Below are 20,092 nucleotides of genomic sequence, written 5' to 3'. Positions count from 1 at the left end.
TTAATTTAAATGTCTATTATTTTTGTAAATAATTTGTTTAAAGGTGCATAAGCTCACAAAGGATATATAAATGCCCCCAAACAAATACAATATATATATTTACAGAGCATATATGTATGTATATATTCAATGATACATAATATTGATATATATTCATACAGGGTCCAAATTCTCATGGGGACCCAATTCTCTTGGACTTGGGAGCCCAGTTCTCTTAGGAGGTCCAGTTCTTTTAGGGGCCCAGTTTCTCGAATACCCTCTATTGTAATGGACTTATCATTTTCCTAGCATCTCCCACTATCATAACCAAAATTTTCTTGTTTTCCTATAAATCCAAACAATGTAAATACTACGCTTAACTTTCTAACACAGCCTTCTCTTCTATCAATGGTTGTCCATTTCAATTTGGTCCATTACCTTCTCTGATCTTTGCACTTGCCTTTATTTTGAATTTTCTGCCTAAAAAGATAGAACTCCCTCGATGCTTTTTCACACTTTTTCACTTCCTTCTAGATCATCTTTTTATTCCTCTCAAAACAATCTCACAAAGATCTACCCTACCTCACATGAGGTTTATTTACTCTCAAAATATGTAGCCTTTTATCATATAAAATAAAAGAACACAATTTCCAAGGTTTTCTATGGACGATATTTTTCCGTTTTCTGTTACTGAACAGCTGATCTTTACGCAAACGTAAATATGTACATTGGTGTCGACCGCTGCGTAACCTTGTAAGGTATGAGACCATACAGATAATAATTTGTTGTTGTTGGAGCGAGGGAATCATGTAAGTGTACAGTGTGAGATAACCAACTTAGGTTTTGAAATTTTAGTCTCCTGTGTTCATCTGTCATAATTTTGAGAAAACCAAGACAATTGAGTTAGTACATAAACTTTACTTACTTACTTACTTACTTACTTTCGGTAATTTTGTCTTTTAATGACACGGCTGAAGTCGGCTTCCGCACGTTCCAAGTTGTCCTTGGTTCTGTACTGCTTCTGGCAGGGTGTTGTGGTGGCTGTAGGGGTATCCTGATATCGGTGGATGGTCTGGTAACCCATCCAGCCATTTGTCCAGCTTTCTCTTGAAACACTCCGGGCTAGTATCTTTCTGGTCCCGGAGATCTCTTGGGAGGCAGTTGAACAAACGAGGTCCATTGTGAGTGAAAGAGTTGTGTTTTATTGTCTTCACTCTTTGTATGGAGCCTACAGTACCCTTTATGTAGCATAGTCTTCCCTTTCTCGGATGGTAGTTTGCCACTATTCCCACATTAGGTACTCTGCCCTCCAGGATTTTCCACACATAGATAATTATATAGCATTCCCTTCTCCTCTGCAGAGAGTACAGTTTTAACTGGCTCAGTCTATCCCAGTAGTTTAGGTGCTGTACTCCCTGAATTTTTACAGTGAAGGAACGCTGGATAGCCTCTAGGTTGGCTATTTCTTGTATTTTGTATGGGGACCATAGTTGGCAGCAGTACTCGAGCCTTGGGACTACCAGACACTTCCATAGGGTCTTAAGGCACTGCCCATCTCTAGAATTAAAAGTTCTAAGCACCCACCCACTCAAGTTTCTTCCTGCTTCTATTATTTTATTTACGTAAGCCAGACTAAATAATTATGCTTTGTTTTTTATGAAAACTTGTGGTACTAATTGTTCGCTCATAGATTTAGTTTAGGTAATTTGGTATTTGTGAATTTTCGCCTTCATCTGCTTTTGTTAGCTATATTATATAGTGGTGTTGTTGTGGGTAGAGTAGATATTAAGGGTGTGCATGGAGTTGTAGTAATATAAATTAAATGTCTTGATTTCGCCGAACTTAAAAGTTAGCAATGATTTAGTATAATAATTATTATGTGGTAAACTGAAAATGCTCCCAATGGAGGGGAGGAAATAGTGGGGAATCCAGGAGGTTAAGTCTGTCTTCAAAACCTATCAACTCCATCCCAAACAGCTAACACTCGGTCTCTGGACCAGCCCAAGATCTCTGACAACTTCAGCTGTATTTCCTCAACATTTTCACAAAAAGAGCTGTGATAACCAGCAATTGCTCCCCTCTTACTACTCTAATCCAGTGATATAGGAACTGTCCAGGTTCAATTCCCCGTCAACACAAAAATACTTTCAGGGTTTCAGGACTCTTCAACCTTGTCCACAATGGCAAACATCAGAGGTGCGATAGATCAGTGTTGCATATAGATATATGCTAGCACCTAATTAATATCAAGCTGATTACATTGATTTCAGACTTCATTCACAACCACAGCCAGTATTCCAAAGAAAACTTCACATGCACTTCTTACCTTACATAAGGCAGTGGGTCTCCAGAGAGCCCATAATGTTAACACCTAAACTACAATACTTCTCACATTAATACAATGCGGCCAACATTCCAATTTTTTCCTCCCAGAGAGATATTTAGGAGGGCCCAAAGGCTGTTGCCAGCCACCCTGGGGCTGCAGGTGTTTGGTCTTTAAAATTCAAGGCAGCAATTTTTATCAATATTACAAGTCTTCTATTCTCTTCTATTCATTTCATCAGTAACTTTGCTCACCCTAGACAACCATGAATTAAAGAGGTATCCTATGGTGAAATTGAATAGCCAGAATTTTTTTTTTTTTTTTTTTTTTTTTTCCCTTTCTTTTGGAAGAAGGAGTTGAAGAACCTTAACCAGGAGGAGCTATGACCAAAGCCGTCACTTTTTTCTATGCTTGTGGAGTGATAGGACAGAATTAGAGAGAAGTGTGGGATTCGAACCCACATCTAAGTGAATGAAAGAATAGTACACTTGTGATTATGAAACCAGTGATTCTTTTCTATTGGAAAAGAATTCTAAATACCTAAGCCTCACTTTTAATACTCACATGTCCTTCAAGGACCTAACAGTGAAAATAAACAAAAAGTACTAAGATCAGTGGAATTCAAGGGCTTTGGTCAGCAGGAAATGAATCACATTCTGAAAATAATTCTTGAAAACTGCACTTCACTATGCCTCCACAGTATGGCTTCCATCAATCAGGAAAACAAACACAGACACTCTAAGGGTGTTACGAAATAAAATATTGAGAACAATAACAGGGTGCATCAGAAGCACACTAACGGCACATTGGATACAGAGGACAAAGTCCTTCCTATGGAGCTCCATATGATAGTCATACAGCTGTATGCAAAAGCCTTCAACCCTCCCCATTCATCTTATTACATTACAGAAGCACAACCAACTGAATGCAAAAAAACTCAAATATTTACTACAACCTACCAACTGTACCATACAACACATCCATACAAAAATATATTCACACTCATATACGTCACAAAACAATCACCTCAAGAACAACCACCAAATTCCTCGTTCCATTAGATCCTTTTTGAAAAATTCCTTTCAAGGAAAGCAAGAACCACACTAGCATGATTGTATTCAGGCCACTATCCAGCACTAAGATGATATCAACACAGAATAGGTTTGGCGCCAGAAACGAACTAAATAGGAAAATGGAAAGAGGTTTAGGAGGGGGAAGCCATGGTCAGAGGGAATAATTGGATGTCGGTAGGGTTCAGAAGCATCACTCCCAGGGACTAGGCATCATTTTACTTAAGACACTTGATTCACCAGAACAATAACTCTTCTCTCTTCCCCCCTTCTTACCCTATATTGAAATATTGGAATAGGGAAATAAGAGACTAGCTTAGATAATTATATATAGATATAACTAGATATATATGTGTAGGAAATTAAGACTCAACATAAGATGCTTGATTCAACAGATGAGGTCAACCAACTACTTGAACAAAATTGCCAATCCATGGTGTCCAGAAATTACCCAGTTACATTAGTACAGTTGTGGCCTCTGGACCCCCACTGTTTAGCTGTGGATTAAGATACAGAGTGGAAAGAGTTCCATATGTGCCTTATATTCTTGGTCATGAAAGCTACTAGATGTTTCTTCTACAAGTGTATTATCTTATAGGTTTAATTATTATATTGGACTTTGTTCCAAGTACCTGTGTTCAATTGTAAATGTTCAGTTGTAAATGTTCCTATTCATAATAAATAAAATAGATAAAGAGCATTTCAACAAAGTTAAAAATCTGATTTCATTTTGATAAGATTTACACACCAGAGAGAACATTATCCTGGTCAAGGTTACAATAAGATTAATACCACCATAACTTAAATTGCATATAGTTAACAGTTGATATATTTAAGTAAAAAAAAAAGATAAAGTTCACACCGTTACATTGGTCCAAGCAGTGGTGGGATTTTAACCACCTGTTCTCATAGTTTAATAAGAAAATTTAATAAGCAATAAAGTCTCGGCATTACACAGTGATATGTTTGATACAATAAGCAGTTATGCTTATGTATTCACTGATGATACCAGGATCATAACAAGAGTAGAAAATGAAACATATCAATATCAGTAACAAAATGTTTTTGATAAGCACAAACTTTAATCCCAGTGTACCAGCAATTGATAAGATCCACACATAACTGTGCCTCTCCAGCACAGTTACCTACACTTAAGGAAACAAGCATGGACACTTTACAAACTACACAAAACAAAGTATTAAGAATGATAATAGGATGCACCAAAACCACCTCAGTAGAGCAATTACACACTGAAACCAAAATCCTCATAGAACAGTACATGAAAATGATAGGCACACATTTCTTTGCAAAAGCCATCAATTCTATCCATCTATCCCATTACATGATGCAAGCAAAACCAGCTAAGACTGAAGGAATAAAACAGCAGCTTATTACTAAAGCTACAACTCCCCACCTACACTATACAACAAATCTGAACAAACACGCACATATCACAAAGCAAACACTCCAAGAAGACTAACTACCAAACTCCCTCCACAAAACTCTTTCAGACATCAGCCCTGCAGGGAAATACCCCACATGACAACCAAGAACCACACCAGCTACAGAAGCAGGTTGTCCCAGATGCAATTGCTACACAAAAGACACATCCTATAGTACCCCACTGTAGCTTCACCCAGACAACAGAATATCTCTTCCTTGATTGCCTTGTGGACCAATCCGGTGACTACTACCAATCTAGGAGCCATGGATTGCCTACTAAAGAGAACTGGAGCAACAGATTGATTGATTGATCAAATGAATATGTACGCATACCAAGGCTCTCTCCTCCTTACCAGGGAGGTAGCCAAAGTCAAAAGGCATAATTCCACTCCCATCCATTTCATCCCCACCCATTCCAATCCCATCCACCACCCATCCCACCATCTTATCTTAGCTCTTCCTGGATGATAGGTCATCCCTGCATCTCACCCCTCAGTCAGAAACAATGCAGCAAGACACAGCACATCCACAGCAAAGCTGCTTCATTTAATAAGATACACTCATTTCATTCCCAATTGCTACCAGAAGTGACTGCCACTTGACCCAGTTTTCTGTGTACAAAAATTCAAGGTCAGTGATTAAACATCAATTAGTATTCCCTTGAAGTAAAAGAAAATATGATATGGAATTGTATTTCATTGCCAATAACCAACATTTTTATCTTTGATGTCAACAACATGTCAAAGAGGAGTCATAGAGATGGTAAAGTAGATATTTAAAGAAGATAGTACCCCATATAGGTCACTGACTAAGTAGATTTTATGCAGTCAGTAAATCAGGAACTTAGTGACACCTCTATGGACCAGAGTCATACAGCATTCTTTTACAGTTGGAAACTAATTTCCACTCAAAGAAGAATGCCAGTCACACTTAACTTCTACTATCCTTTTTCTTTGCTTTCCTCCTTCACCTCTTCAATACGAGTCGAACATTCACATGCACATTAAGTTGCTTGATGTACAATGATGCATCACAATATGCACATTATAAGATATTTTGTTATACTAGTTCTCTTTCACCCTGAATGTTGATAACCACAGAAAAACAATCAAGCCTGTTCACAGAATACAGGGGTCACTCAGCTACAACTACAAAATAGATATAATCAGGACATTGATGCCAGCATCCTCATCTTCCCACTCACACCTCATGACAATGACATTGGAGTCGTTGTATTCTGATGGTTAAATCTCTCCTTCCTTCACCACTTCTGTGACTCCATCTCTTTGGTATGATATTGTCCCCAAGGGTAGAAGTACTATTGGTAAGAAAATACAAGGATAGTATGAGAAAGGCAGGATATAAGGTAAAATTGATCAGCATTCTTCCTTGAGTAAAGAGTTGTCTCTAGCCATAAAAGAATGCTCTGGGACTCTAGTCCACAGGAGAGTCACTAAAATACCTCAAGTATTTACTGCATAGTATTTATGCAGTCAATATTCCATACAGGAAAAACCATTGTACAGGCAACATAGGTTCTTAAGATTATTTTCCTCCAGTTGTTTCATAATTACCAATATTTTGACTGACAGATATCCTCATCATACAGATAGAATTTATGACTGCTTTAAGCCATAGCTTTTGCTAAGACAGTGCTTACTATATTTATATTCTTCCAGGTGGATGTAAATCATTAGGAAAAATTGAGGCTTTCCATTGTCGGGAAGTACTTTGCTGTAGTACGTGATGCCACGACATAGTAAGATACAGCTTGAAGTCCTGCGATTGTATAAGGAATGTCTACGGGCCGCCCAGCACAAGCCAGGGTTTTATGAAAATGTACGTTATGAATTTCGCAAAAATTCCACAATCCCTCGGACAGAGATGTTACGTGTAGAGCACCTATTAAGACAGGGTTGGCGCAAGTTAACGATGATGAAAGATCCATTTGTCAGTGGCATGGGAAGATTTGAGAAGTGACAACTTGTATTGATTTATAATTCCTTTTGTAAATAAGTGATGAGTTTGTGGATATGAAGTTGTATTCTTGTAGAAAGCAAGAACAAGTTACAAGAAATTGTTATTGTATAGATTTCTTATGGAAATGTCACCAGTACTTAAGAATAGAAATGTTAACAGTACTTAAGAATAGTGAACAATTTTAGAAACAGTATATCTATTGGACCACTTCAGATGTGTGGAACAAGAGTAATGTAGTGGCTTCATGATCGTGAAACAATACAACAAAACCGGAAACTCATAATATACCAGAAGTTATGTACATACATATTTTATATAAACATGGAACACTTCCAAGAACTCTTTTGTTTTAATTGAAGGAAAACTGAACTGTAGCCAAGAAAGTCAGTTTGCATTTAATTCTAGAAAGTACAAGTCTTTAGAAAAGAGGTACAATGTTCTATGTGATCAGAAATTTGTAATAAAAGAGCATTCATACATTACATTGGAGGACCAAAATAATGAGGTAAGATTCATTTGGAAAGACAAAATCCTTTAACCATTTGGGGAGTAGATTCTTCTCTCATTTAAATGAAATTGTCTGATATTGGCCAGACTGAAATTCAAAAGTGTGATAGTACTCCTCAGGTGGTTAATTGAGATAATCTTCAATCCACTGAGGAGTGATGGTTTCCCTCAGTTGAGTAAAGTTGTCTGGCATATACCAGAATAAAATTCACAAAGGTTATGATACTCCTCAGTGGTTATGTTACTTATGTTTAGAGTATGGTCTACAGTATTCTTTGAGATTCAGTATGATGAATATTAGGTATAAGTGATCCTCATCATACACAGCAGATAAGTTTTTGAATTACTGTATCTTGTATACCCAGAAACTGAAAAAAAAGTTGGAAACATATTATTTGAAGATCAGCAACAACCTAATACCTTACACAGCATAACACATCCGTACAAAAGCATATGCACACTCATATTGTAAATCAAGCACTCCAAGACTGACTACTAAACTCCTTACTCCACCAGACTCTTCTAGACAGACCCTACAGACCTACAGACTCTACAGACCCTACAGAGAAATCCCTCCAGAGAAATCCCTCCCACAAGTAAGAACCACACTAGCATGCAGGTCACCATCCAGCTTTACAGCAATACCAAAACAGAATAGGTTTGGCCACAGAAGCAAATTGTAGGAGTAGAAGAGTAGTCACCATTAGTCAGAATTCCACATGTGAAAAGGTGCAGGAAGGTGACACTCAGAGTTAATAGACTAAGTGTCACCTCTGTGGGGCTATACCTCTAAATGGAAGGGAAGATGGTAACTTGTTTCACATGTGGGCGACAAGGAATTGATTTCTGTTGTCCATCTTACAGGGTCACCACATCCAGGTTTCCAACATTATTCCCAGAGCTTGTCAATGGAGCCAAGGAAAAGAAAAATAATAGGATAGAGCAAGATAAACAAGATATTTTTTAGAGAGTTCTAAATAAGAAATATATATATAATAAGGAAATTGCATCAAAAAAGAGAAAAGAGCAAGTCAGTATAGGTAATACATATACCAAGGGCTTTTGCCCCTCGCAAGGGAGGTAGCCAAAGTCAAAAGGCATAATTCCACTCCCATCCATTTCATCCCCACCTACTCCACTCCCATTCACCACCCCTCCCTCCCTCTTTTCTTGGCTCCTCCTGGGTGATGGATCATCCCTGCATCCCGCTCACTGCCCTGGGTGGGTCAGAAGCAATGCAGCAAGACACAACCCATCCACACAGCAAGGCTGCTTCATTTAATCAGCGACTTCCCTCTCTCCTTCCCTTCGTGCAGAAAAATAGAAGATGGGGAGAAATCGTTTCATGCATCGTCAAAATACCATTCACACATAACCACTAACCCCCTATCCCCAACCCACTCCCTTCCATACATTGGAGCATCATCCATACACAACCATTCTCCATTCACCCCTATCTTCTGTCTTCTCCCATCCTTAATCAACAGACATCCCTCTCTTCCTCAACTCCCCTTTTACCCCATCCATCCATCTTGTCCTCAGTCATCCCCTCCTGTTCACTCCATCCACTTCCACCTGCCACACCTCTTTTACTTATCTTTCTTCACTCATTCTTTCCATGAGTCCAAACCACCTCAATACTCTTTCATCAACCCTATCTTCCAACTCCTTTTTCCACCCCTGCTGTCTTCCTCACCTTGTTTCTCACTCTATCCAGCCTAGTAACCCCTACCATACTTCTCAGACATTTCATCTGAAATGCATCATCAGATTTCTTTGGTAAGACAGATATGTGAGAAAGCTTTAGCAAAGGGTAAAGATGTTTTTCAGGCCTTTATGTATTTGGAAAATACTTAGACAAGGTAGACATGAAGGCACTGTGGGAAGTTTTGCAGATACAGTATATGGGATAGGAGGAAAGCTGTTAAGAGCAGTCAAGAGATTTTATGAGAGTAGTAGAGCCTGTGTTATAATTAGAAATGGAGAGAGTGAGTGGTTTGAGGTAAAGGTGGGACTTTGCCATGGATGTGTCATGTCACTATGGCTGTTCAATATGTACGTGGGTGGGGTGGTCCGAGAGGTAAATGCAAAGGTAATTGGCTGAGGATTGGAGATAGTTAAAGAAAATGGAGAAAAATGGCAGATAAGCCAGTTGTTGTTTGCTGATGACAGTGCACTTGTAGCAGAATCAGAGGAGGGATTAAGGAAGTTAGTGATACAGTTTGGGAATGTGTGTAAAAGGAAGAAGTTGAAGATAAATGTGGGTAAAAATAAGGTGATGAGATGTACAAGGGTAGAGGATGGCAGTAAATTGGAAGTGAGTATTAAAGGAAAGAGAATGGAGGAAGTGGTTAGTTTTAGATATACTGTATGGGGGTGCATGTGGCAGAAAAGGGAGGAGTGGAGGTGGAGGTAGACTGTAGATTGAGAGAAGCAAGTACATGCCTTGGGGGATTAAAAAGTGTAATAAGAGACATTTGGGAATGGATGCTAAGGGGAGATTGTATGAAGGGGTGATTGTGCCAGCAGCACTGTATGGGGCAGAAACATGGAACATAAGAGAGGAAGTACTGCAAAGAAACATAAAGGAGCTCAGATGAAAGGGACAACAAATGGGTGTTGGTCCACCCCTGTTGCAAGGAGCAAAAGACTTTGTAGTATATGGTGATAATGAGTATATACATTTCTTCAGTGGTAGAATTTTGCTGCCCATGGAACTTTGTAAAGGCAGATATGAACATTTCCTTTTTGAGTTTGAACATATAATATTTACATGCTGTTTCACCCACTGGAATCATGAGGATGGTAATTATTGCCTTGAGTTTTATTGGCAGGAAACCTGTAACCCTACAGCAGTTGGCAGTAGCCCATAGGCCTTCCCATAGATGTCTGTGAAGAAATGCTTGATTAATATATGTATTGTATTAGTGTGGGACTGTGTCTTTGTCACTAGTTAATAGTAGTAGGAGGAGAGGAGGAGTGACTGATTGTTAGCTCATAGTAAAAAGGGGACACAAAATTTGTATTTCATCACTGATAATTATCATTGATGAAATACAAATTATAATTAATCAGTGCATATCCTTGGGGAGAATATTTTGTCCAAAGGGATGGAGACATAGAAATGGTAAAAGAGAGATTTAAGAAAGAGTCAAAGTTGATAGAGATCATGGGCATGGTCCAAAGACTGTCAGTCCCTTGGGATGAGCAATAGAAAGATGGTTCTCTCTTACATCCATCACATGGGACATTACTTATAGGTATCCATCACTGAATCCTCATCCACTATAAACTTAAGGAAACAAAGTAACTTGAAAAGTTATTTAAAAGATTATTTTAGTCCTTTTCTAGTAAAATGTATTGGTTACAGAGAAATAATGATTAAGAATTTGGTTCGTGTGTACAACTTGGGTCATCAGAGGTACTCACCAACATGGGAGCTTCAAAAGATGGTTGCATCACATGTCCATGCCAAGGTGGAAAGGGGAGAGGAACCAGGACACACACTGCTTCTAGTTCAACATGACCCAGGTAAGATATTACTCTTATTTATTTTTATTTATTTATTTTTTTCTTCTCTCCATCTATTTTAAAAAATACTAATGCATGGGTACTCCATAGATTAAGGATAAGGTCTAAGGTCATTCTGGTACCTAGAGCTCATTAATCAATCTTTCCCACTGGAAAAAAATAATTGGGCTTTCATTTGATATATACAGTACATGACTTTCACCCCACATGACTTTCATCTCACTGTGAAAGTAAATATGAATTTGAACATCCATAAAACAGTGGTAGGTATAGGATTTAGTCAGCAGAAAGAAATTTATCACTGTACATAAACAACTCCTAAGAATTACATGTATGAAACTTATACATCCATAGAAAACAGATATCCTGTAAGCAACACAAAACAAAGGATTATGAATAATGAAAGGCTGCACTAAAAATACACCAGCAGATAATTTATGTTGAGAAACTAAAAGCCTTCCCATAGAATGTCACACAAGAATAATAGTTATACAGATCTACACAAGAACTCGTCCAACCCTCACACCACATTACTCAAACACAGCTCATTAAATGAAATATCCTGCCTCAAGCATCCCACAATATACTCATACAAAAAGATACACAACCATATCACAATCAAGTAATCATTCTGTTACCCCAGATCTCTTTTACAGAAGACCCATGTCTCTCAGGTAATCAGCAACATCCACCAGATTGACTCATAAGTCACTCAAGGAAAAAATATTATATTGCTGTCTGAGTATACAGCAGTGTAATATGAGGTGTTTTGTGCCATCTGTGTAATGATTGCATCCAGGGCAGTTTATTCCTGTGGCCAGGCCTATGCTGTGTTGGATGGTGACCTGAATTCAATTGTGCAAGTGTGGTTCTTGCTTCTCTTTGGAGGAATTTTTTTTATAGAGTTGTTTGAGTGGTCACTAGAGGCAGCCATGGTGTAATCAGTAAGCACACCAGACCACAGTGGGAGGTCCTGGCTTCAAATTCCGGGCAGTGTCAGCTTTTCAATTATGCTCCGTGGTCACTAGAGGCGACTGTGGTGTAATCAGTAAGCACGCCTGCCTGGACAGTGGAAGGTCCTGGGTTCAATTCCTGGTCAGTGCCAGCTTTTCAGTGATGCTCCCTATCACACATGGTGCAGTGAGTGGGATACCCACTGCAGTGCACATTCCCAGACAGGCAGAGGCCCAGGGAAGGGAGATGTGTGAGTGGTCACTAGAGACAACCATGGTGTAATCAATAAGCACACCTGCTTAGGCAGTGGAAGGACCTGGGTTCAATTCCCAGGCAGTGCCATCTTTTCAGTGAGCTAATGTCTTTGTTGGAGGAAGGATTTGGGTAGTCTATCTTGAAGTGCATGTTTTGTGATCTGAGTGTGTATGTTTTTTATGGATGTGCACTGGTAGAATAATTGGGAGCATGCTGGTCTCACATATACTTAGTTGTGGGTTTAAATCTCACACTCCACTCCGATTCCCAGCAGTGACTCTTACCTTCCCCAACAGTCAAAAATCAGAGGACAAAGGTCATGGCTTTGGCTGCAGTGACATACCATCTGGTATAGGCTCCTCACCTTCTTCTTCAGTGTAGGGCAGAGGTTTGAGTAGTATGTTGCTAGTATAGTCTTTTTGTTTCTTTCATTTGGTTATATTTGTGTGATGTAATGAGATAGGTGAGTATGGTTAAGGATTCACATAGAACTCTGTGCCTGTTATTTTTGTGTGTTAAAATCAACAGGTGGGCAGGAGTGGTTTTTATACCTTCGTTTTTTTGGCTACCTCCCTTGTAAAGGGGAAAAAGCCTTTGGTATATGTATGTATGTATGTAAAATCAACTGTAACATTACTCAATGAAGTTGTTGCTGGAATTTAATGTTTAGGTTGAGTAGTTGTTCTAGCATTTTGTTTCCTCTTAGATCTGCTGTTGGTATGTTTAGCCAAATTAGGAGATGTTCATTCATGTCATTTACCAGTATGGGGTTTATTACCGAGTTGAGAGGTTGTTGATGAATATAGCCACAAGGGACTGATATGGTGAATGGTATATGAATATTTGTTTTGTAAGTTGTTTTCTTTATATGAGTTTGAAGTGAGATTATCTCAATTGTAATGTCTGTTAATGTTTGTTTAATTTCTTTTGTTGGAGAAGAAAACACTGTTGTGTTTTAGGGGGATAGACCACCAAACTCCCCCAGAAATCAACCCGATAGAGAACTCTCAAAATAAGTAAGAATTGCTCTGGTATATCTGTGTTCAGGACATCACACCAGATTAAAACATTACTAGCACAAAATCAGCCTAGCAGTTGACTCACATTGCCCCAGATGCATCCACTACACAAAAAATACAAGGGACCTTATACTACACTGCTCTATACTCACCCCTCCAGACAGGAACACAAATCTCTTCAGTTAGGGCTTTGATGAGTTGCATTGGTGGTGGTGGCTGATTTCCTAGAGACAACAGGTCTACCACAAGTGTGAACCAGGGGAACAGATTGATTGATTGATTTATATATTAACTAAATCATGACTAGTTTAAGGAGGATGGGACCTGGGGAAAGATCATATGGTAAGTACTGCCCAGTATGGATGGAATTAAGTGTAAAAGATAATAGCCTGTTAAATTAAGAACTCATTATTATGGCAAACTTTTTCTTCTTATTCTTCTTCTTTATATCTTCCTTTTAGCAGTATAAATCATAACTAACTGGTTTGTGTATTTCCAGTATATACAATTGGATTACGGCAATCAGAATATACACTTGCTGAGGAAGAAAGACTAAAGGCCCTTGGCGCAGATTTCCAGCGCACAAATCGTGGAGGCCTTATCACCTTCCTTGGTCCAGGCCAACTCACAGCATATCCTATCCTACATTTGGCATCCTTTGCAAAGGGAATCAAATGGTACATAGTCCGGGAAAGCTACAGGTTGAAGAATTGTTTATCATTGTTAACAATTAGCACTTCTGTCCTTGGAGATAATACCATGGCAAAGAGGTGAAGTCATAAAGGTGACAAAAGAAATTTAAGGAAAGTAACAGAAAGGAAAAAGAGAAGTTAAAATGATCAGTATTCTTTCCTGAGTGGAGATTAGTCTCTGATCATAGAGGAACGTTGCTTCTCCAAATCAGAATATGCTGTGAACAGTCCTTCATAAAAGGAGTTAATTTCTTTTTCTTTCATTCATTTATGATCTTATAGCACAGACAATATGCTTATGCCATGAACAAAATACTCACATTATGGCCATTGTCATGAAAAATATGCACATATATAAAGTTTATGCATAAGTTGGAAATCCATTTCAATTTGATTTTTCATCTAATGATTTTTCATTTGTTTTCACCAGGTATGTGTGTGCACTAGAAAGGACAGTAATTCGAACATGTCAGATGCTTGATGTTTTAGCAGAAACCTCACCTCACACAGGAGTTTGGGTGAAGGATAAAAAAATTTGTGCCTTGGGTAAGTTTATTGTACATATGTCCATACATACATATACCAAGGGCTTTCCCCTTACAAATTAGGTAGCCAAAAGTCAAAAGGTATAATTCCTCTCCCACCCATTTCATCCCTACCCATTCCACTGCTATTTACCACCCCTCTCTCCCTCCCTTTCATCTTGGCGCCTCCTGGATGAGAGGCCATCCCTGCATCTCACCCATTGCACCTGGTCAGAAGCAATGCAGCAAGGCACAGTGCACACACACAGCAAGGCCACTTCATTTAATCGGCAACCCCCCCCCCCCTTTGTCTCTTCTTGCAGAAACAATGAAGACAGGGAGAAATCTCTTTGATCTGTATCAAAATAGCATTCACACATAACCACTCCCTAACCCCCACTCCTTACTCCCCACCCACTCTCTTCCATGCATCACAGTATCATCCATACACAGCCATTCTCCACTTAACCCTATCCTCTGCCTCCTCCCTTCCTTCCTCCTTGCTCAGCACCCCTTTTACATCATCCAGTACAAAATACAAATAATACAAAAAATTCACTATATGCTTTTATACATATGTAGATACCAAAAAAAGGGGTGGCCTCACACCTGTCTCACACCCATCCAAAACCCATTCATCACTCCTCCCATTTTAGCATCTCATGGATGAAAGGTCATCCCTGTTCCTTGCCACATTGTGTAGGTTAAAGGCAATGTAATGAGACACAGTACTTGTATAGCAGAGCCCAACGGTCATTGCTGGGTTGTCCCCTACCACTTCATTATAAAGTGACCTCCTAAGTATTATACACTTATCAATCCAGTGTAGCATGATACAACTGTTTTTGTTTGTGTTTGTTTTCCAAGAAAAGATCAGCTTTTGGGGTAGAATTTTCTAAAAAAAAAAATATATATATATATATATATATATATATATATATATATATATATATATATATATACATACACCAAAGGCTTTTTACCCCTTACAAGGGAGGTAGGCAAAAAACAAAGGCATAAGATCCATTCCCACCCATTCCATCCCCATATACTTCACTCCCATTCACCACCCCTCCCTCCCTCTTATCTTGGGTCCTCCTGGATGATGGGTCATCCCTGCATCTCCCGGCCACTTCATTTAATCAGTGACCCCCCTTTCCATCCCCTCTTTCCCAATGTCCCTTTTACCCCATCCATCCATCTCATCCTTGGTCGCCCCCTCATGTTCACTCCTTCCACCTCTGCCTTTCACACTTCTTTTACTAATCTTTCTTCACTCATTCTTTCCAGGTGTCCAAACTATCCCAACATTCTTTCATCAACCCTATCTCCCAACTCCTTTTCCAACCCCATTCTCCTCCTCACCACCTCGTTTCTCATTCTATCCTATCTAGTAACCCATATCATACTTCTCAGGCATTTAATCTCAAACACATTCAAACTCCTCTCTTCCTCTCTTATGTTCCATGTTTCTGCCCCATACAGTGCTGTCAGCACAATCACTCCTTCATACAATCTCCTCTTAGCATCCATTCCCAAATGTGTTATTTCTCATTATTAATCCCCAAAGGCATTTACTTGTGTCTCTCAGTCTACATTCTATCTCCACCTCCACTCCTCCCTTTCCTACCACATTCGCACCCAAGTATCTAAAGCTATCCACTTCCTCCAGTCTCCCTTAATACTCACTTCCAGTGTGCTGCCACATTCTCCCCCTTGTACATCTCATCACCTTACTAATATCCACATTTATCTTCAACTTCCCATACTTTGTCACTAACTTTCTTAATCCCTCCTCTCATCCTGCCACAAGTGCAGTATTGTCAGCAAACAACAACTGAATTATCTCCCATTTTTCTCCATTTTCTTTAACCATCTCCAATCCCCGCCCCATTACCCTTGCATTTACCTCTCACACCAACACATCCAATTATGAATTGAACAGCCAAGGTGAAATAACATATCCCTGACGAAGTCCCACCTTTACCTCAAACCACTCACTCTATTTCTGATTCTAACACAGGCTCTACTACTCTTGTAGAAACTCTTGACTGTTCTTAAAAGGGATTGGGAAGGTATGCCATTGGAGAAAGTTGAAGGTAAATGTGGGTAAAAACAAGGTCATGAGATATACAAGGGGAGAGGATGGTAATGAGTTGGAAACAAGTCTAAAAGGAGAGAGATGTTGCATGTGGCAGGGAAGGGAGGAGTGGAGGTAAATTGTAGATTGAGAGAAGTAAGTAAATGCCTTGGGGGATTAAAAAGTGTTATGAGAAATAGGCAACTGGGAATAGATGCAAAGAGGAGATTGTATGAAAGGGTGATTGTGCCGACGGCATTGTATGGGGCAGAGACTTGGAATTTAAGAGACAGAGAGGAAAAGTTTAAATGTGTTTGAGATGAAATATCTCAGAAATATGGTAGGGGTTACAAAGTTAGATAGAGTGAGAAATGAGGAGGAGAGCAGGAGTGGAAAGAGAAATGGCAGATAGGGCTGATGAATGGTTATTGGGATGGTTTGGACACATGGAAAGAATGAGTGATGAAAGATAAGTAAAAGATATGTGGAAAGCAGAGGTGGAAGGAGAGAATTTGAGGGAACAACCCAAGATGAGATGGATGAATGGGGTGAAGGGGGCATTGAGCAAAAGGGAAATGTCTGTTGAGCAAGAAAGGAAGAAGGCAAGAGATAGGGATGAGTGGAGAGTAACTGTGTATAGATGATACTTTTATGGAAGGAAAGAGGGGCAGGGGATGAGGGGGTAAGGTGTGCTTATGTGTGAATAATATTTTAATGCAGCCTGAAGGGATTTCTCCTCATCATCTCTTTTTCTGCATGAGGGGATGGAGAGGGGACTGTTGCCAATTAAGTGAAGTGGTCATGCTGTGGATGCACTGTCTTGCTGCATTGCCTCTGAACCAGGGCAGTGGGCAGGACACAGGCATAACCTGTCATCATGAGGAGCTAAGATGAAAGGGGAAAGGGTGGTGGATGGGACTTGGCTACCTCCCTTATAAGGGGGAAAAAGCTCTTGGTATATAGATTCATCATGTGTGAATGATAATTTGACACAGCCTGAATTGATTTCTCTCCATCTTCTCTTTTTTCTGCATGAGGGGACGGAGAGGTTGGGGAGACGCCAATTAAATGACACTGCCTAGCTGTGGAAGTGTTGTGTCTTGCTACATTGCCTTTGACCCAGGGTGATAAGTGAGATGTAGGGATGACCTGTCATCCAGGAGGAGCCAAGATGAGAGGGAGGGGTGATGAATTGGGGTGAAATAGAAGGGAATAGAATTATGGCTTTTGACTTTGGCTACCTCCCTTGTAAGGGGGAAAAAGCATTTGATATATGTATGTATATAGATAGAATTGCTCCCAGTCATGTTATATTTTCTAATTCTATCCCAGATTTTCAGGTTTGTTAATCAACTGTATTGTAAAATGAAATTACCCACTGGTTTGTTAATCAACTGTATTGTAAAATGAAATTACCCACTGTTAGCATGTCAATGCCCATGTCACCCAAACCATTATTTCTAAAGTTGTACATCATTATTCTACACAATGATTCTTTACCTTGACTGATTTTGATTTATAATGTATTTGGATTATCCAGTGGCATCACAGGTTGTATGAGATATTCCTTGTATCCAAAGTTATGTAAATACATACATTTATATAATTTCATTTATTTATTTTATTTTATTTCATTTTACTTTATTTTTATTTATCTATTTTTTTTAAGGTATTCAAGGTCGTCATGTAACAACTCATGGTTTGGCTTTCAACTGCAACATAGACTTACAATGGTTTGACCACATCATTCCCTGTGGTATCAAAGACAAAGGAGTTACATCACTTAGTACAGAATTGAAGCGTGACGTCACTGTAGAAGAAGTGACACCAATCTTCCTTCAAATGTTTTCAGACATTTTCAATTGTGAAATGGTAATGGAAGGAACACTGGAGGATATAAAAAAATAAGGGTTAAGTGAGCTGGGAAGACTTTACCATGATGGTAATAGAAGAAAAGTTTTTACAAAGTCAGGGTAATGATATAGGAGACAAACCATAAGAAGTTACTCAGGCCAGTTTAACTTTTGCTACCAGTAAACAGTAAATGTATTTATTTTGTCTGTGATGCTGAGGAATCATGATGTAAGTGCTCAAATGAACAGGAATGGCAGAGAATGTATATAAAAAAAATTCTTGTAAGACAAATTGATATCATTCTGGCTACTAGAGAAAATATTTATAGAATGATGTGAATAAAAAACTCGTTGACCTTTCTTAGGTTTTATTATATTAATCCAAACATCTCTGAAACATTTACTTCAAAAAGAAGTTTAAGGATTGTATAATTTTCAATTATGTTCACAACGACTGTCCTAGAATTATGTTCCAGCTCTGCAAGCTCACATATACCTACAATTCAACCCTACGCCCTTGACGATGGATATCAAATTTGATAAAGTGCCACATGCCCAAAGGAAGAACAGCTAAAGCATGTGTACAGATAAACAGTTCATTCAGTCAAAAAAAGTACCATACTGAGGGCAAATTGTATTAGGCCAAGTGCACATGGCTAACAACTAGAAAAAGTAATGATATTCCAGAAGACCCATGGAAACATGTAAAGACATGCGGGTTGTCAAACAGGACAATAAAAAAGTATAATAATTTCCCACTATAAGTAAAAAAAATTACCTACACTTAAGGTATTTATGTGATATGAAGACCAGGAGACAGAAATGACAAGTAGAAAAAAAAAGAGGGAAAAATCATAGTGAGGGAGGGGAAAGACAACCACTAAGCCAGACATACATACATAGACCAAAGACTTTTTTCCCCTTTATAAGGGAGGTAGCCAAAAATAAAGGCATAAAAACCACTCCCACCCATTCCATCCCTATCACATTCCACTCTCCTCCACCCTCTTGGCACCTCCTGGATGACGGGTTATCCCTGCATCTTGTCCACTGCCCTGGTTCAGAAGCAGTATCGCAAGACACAGCACATCCACAGCAAGGCCGATTTATTAAATTGGTGACCCCCCCCTCTCCGTCCCCTCGTGCAGAAAAGGAGAAGACAGGGCGAAATCCCTTCGGGCTGCGTCAAATTTTTCTCACACATACTCCCCCATCCCTCCCCCATTCCACCTCGTGCATCACAACATCATCCATATACAACCATTCTCCATTCACCCCTGTCTTCTGTCCTCTCCTGTCCTTCCTCAACAGACATTCCCCTCTTCCCCAAAGCCCCTTTTACCCCATCCATCTCATCCTAGGTCGCCCCCTCATGTTCACGCTTTCCACATCTGCCTTCCAAACCTCTTTTACTAGTCTTTCTTCACTCATTTTTTTCATGTGTCCAAACCATCCCAATACTCTTTCATCCACAGATGAGAGTAAAAGGGAAGAGATAGGTAGTATGTTTGTGAGAAGAAAGATGGATGTGTTGGCTTTGAGTGAAACTAAGTTGAGAGGGAAGGGCGAGTGTGAGTTTGGGAGTGTAATTGGGAGGTTATCAGGAGTGAAGAGAGGGCGAGAAGGGATGGCTATACTAGTAAGTGAAGAGATAGGTAAATGTGTAGTGGAGTAGAAGGAGGTTTCCTGAAGGATAATGTGGATGAAGGTGAAACTGGGGAAGGAGATGTGGCTTTTTGTAAATGCATATGGGCCTGGTAGTGAGAAGAGTGTAGAAGAAAGAGAGGCTTCTTGGGTAGATTTAAATGAGTGCATAGAGGGATTAGGGAGGAACTTCAATGTAATAGTACTGGGAGACCTTAATGCTAGGGTAGGAAATGAA

The 20,092-nt window shown here is 39.3% G+C and overlaps 1 protein-coding gene across 5 annotated transcripts; it reads left to right on the top strand.

Moving 5' to 3' along the window:
- The first annotated feature begins 653 nt into the window (after positions 1-653).
- Positions 654-18,569, top strand: Lipt2 (Lipoyl(octanoyl) transferase 2). 5 transcript variants are annotated; one of them, XM_076211254.1, is made up of 6 exons: positions 7,130-7,300; positions 7,819-7,898; positions 10,673-10,833; positions 13,561-13,738; positions 14,184-14,299; positions 18,027-18,569. In XM_076211254.1, the coding sequence occupies exons 3-6, from the start codon at positions 10,680-10,682 to the stop codon at positions 18,263-18,265; spliced, it is 687 nt and encodes a 228-aa protein (XP_076067369.1). In that variant the 5' UTR covers positions 7,130-7,300; positions 7,819-7,898; positions 10,673-10,679; the 3' UTR covers positions 18,266-18,569. The 5 variants fall into 5 exon arrangements, with proteins under 5 accessions (XP_076067338.1, XP_076067348.1, XP_076067359.1 ...); XM_076211223.1 differs by lacking the exons at positions 7,130-7,300; positions 7,819-7,898 and adding an exon at positions 654-737; XM_076211233.1 differs by lacking the exons at positions 7,130-7,300; positions 7,819-7,898 and adding an exon at positions 672-788.
- Positions 18,570-20,092: the final 1,523 nt, after the last annotated feature.

Source organism: Oratosquilla oratoria, chromosome 2 (assembly GCF_046742065.1).
Source record: "Oratosquilla oratoria isolate Oo_2021 chromosome 2, ASM4674206v1, whole genome shotgun sequence".
NCBI lineage: Eukaryota > Metazoa > Arthropoda > Malacostraca > Stomatopoda > Squillidae > Oratosquilla > Oratosquilla oratoria.
Note: the sequence above shows the minus strand (reverse complement) of the source record. Positions and strands in the feature narration are given on the sequence as shown.

What these genes read in the sequence shown, in the direction of transcription:
- Lipt2 (XM_076211214.1), top strand. An exon ending in TTTGCAAAGGGAATCAAATG is followed by an intron (nt 13,739 to 14,183) that starts GTACATAGTCCG and finishes TGTTTTCACCAG; the next exon opens with GTATGTGTGTGCACTAGAAA. An exon ending in TAAAAAAATTTGTGCCTTGG is followed by an intron (nt 14,300 to 18,026) that starts GTAAGTTTATTG and finishes ATTTTTTTTAAG; the next exon opens with GTATTCAAGGTCGTCATGTA.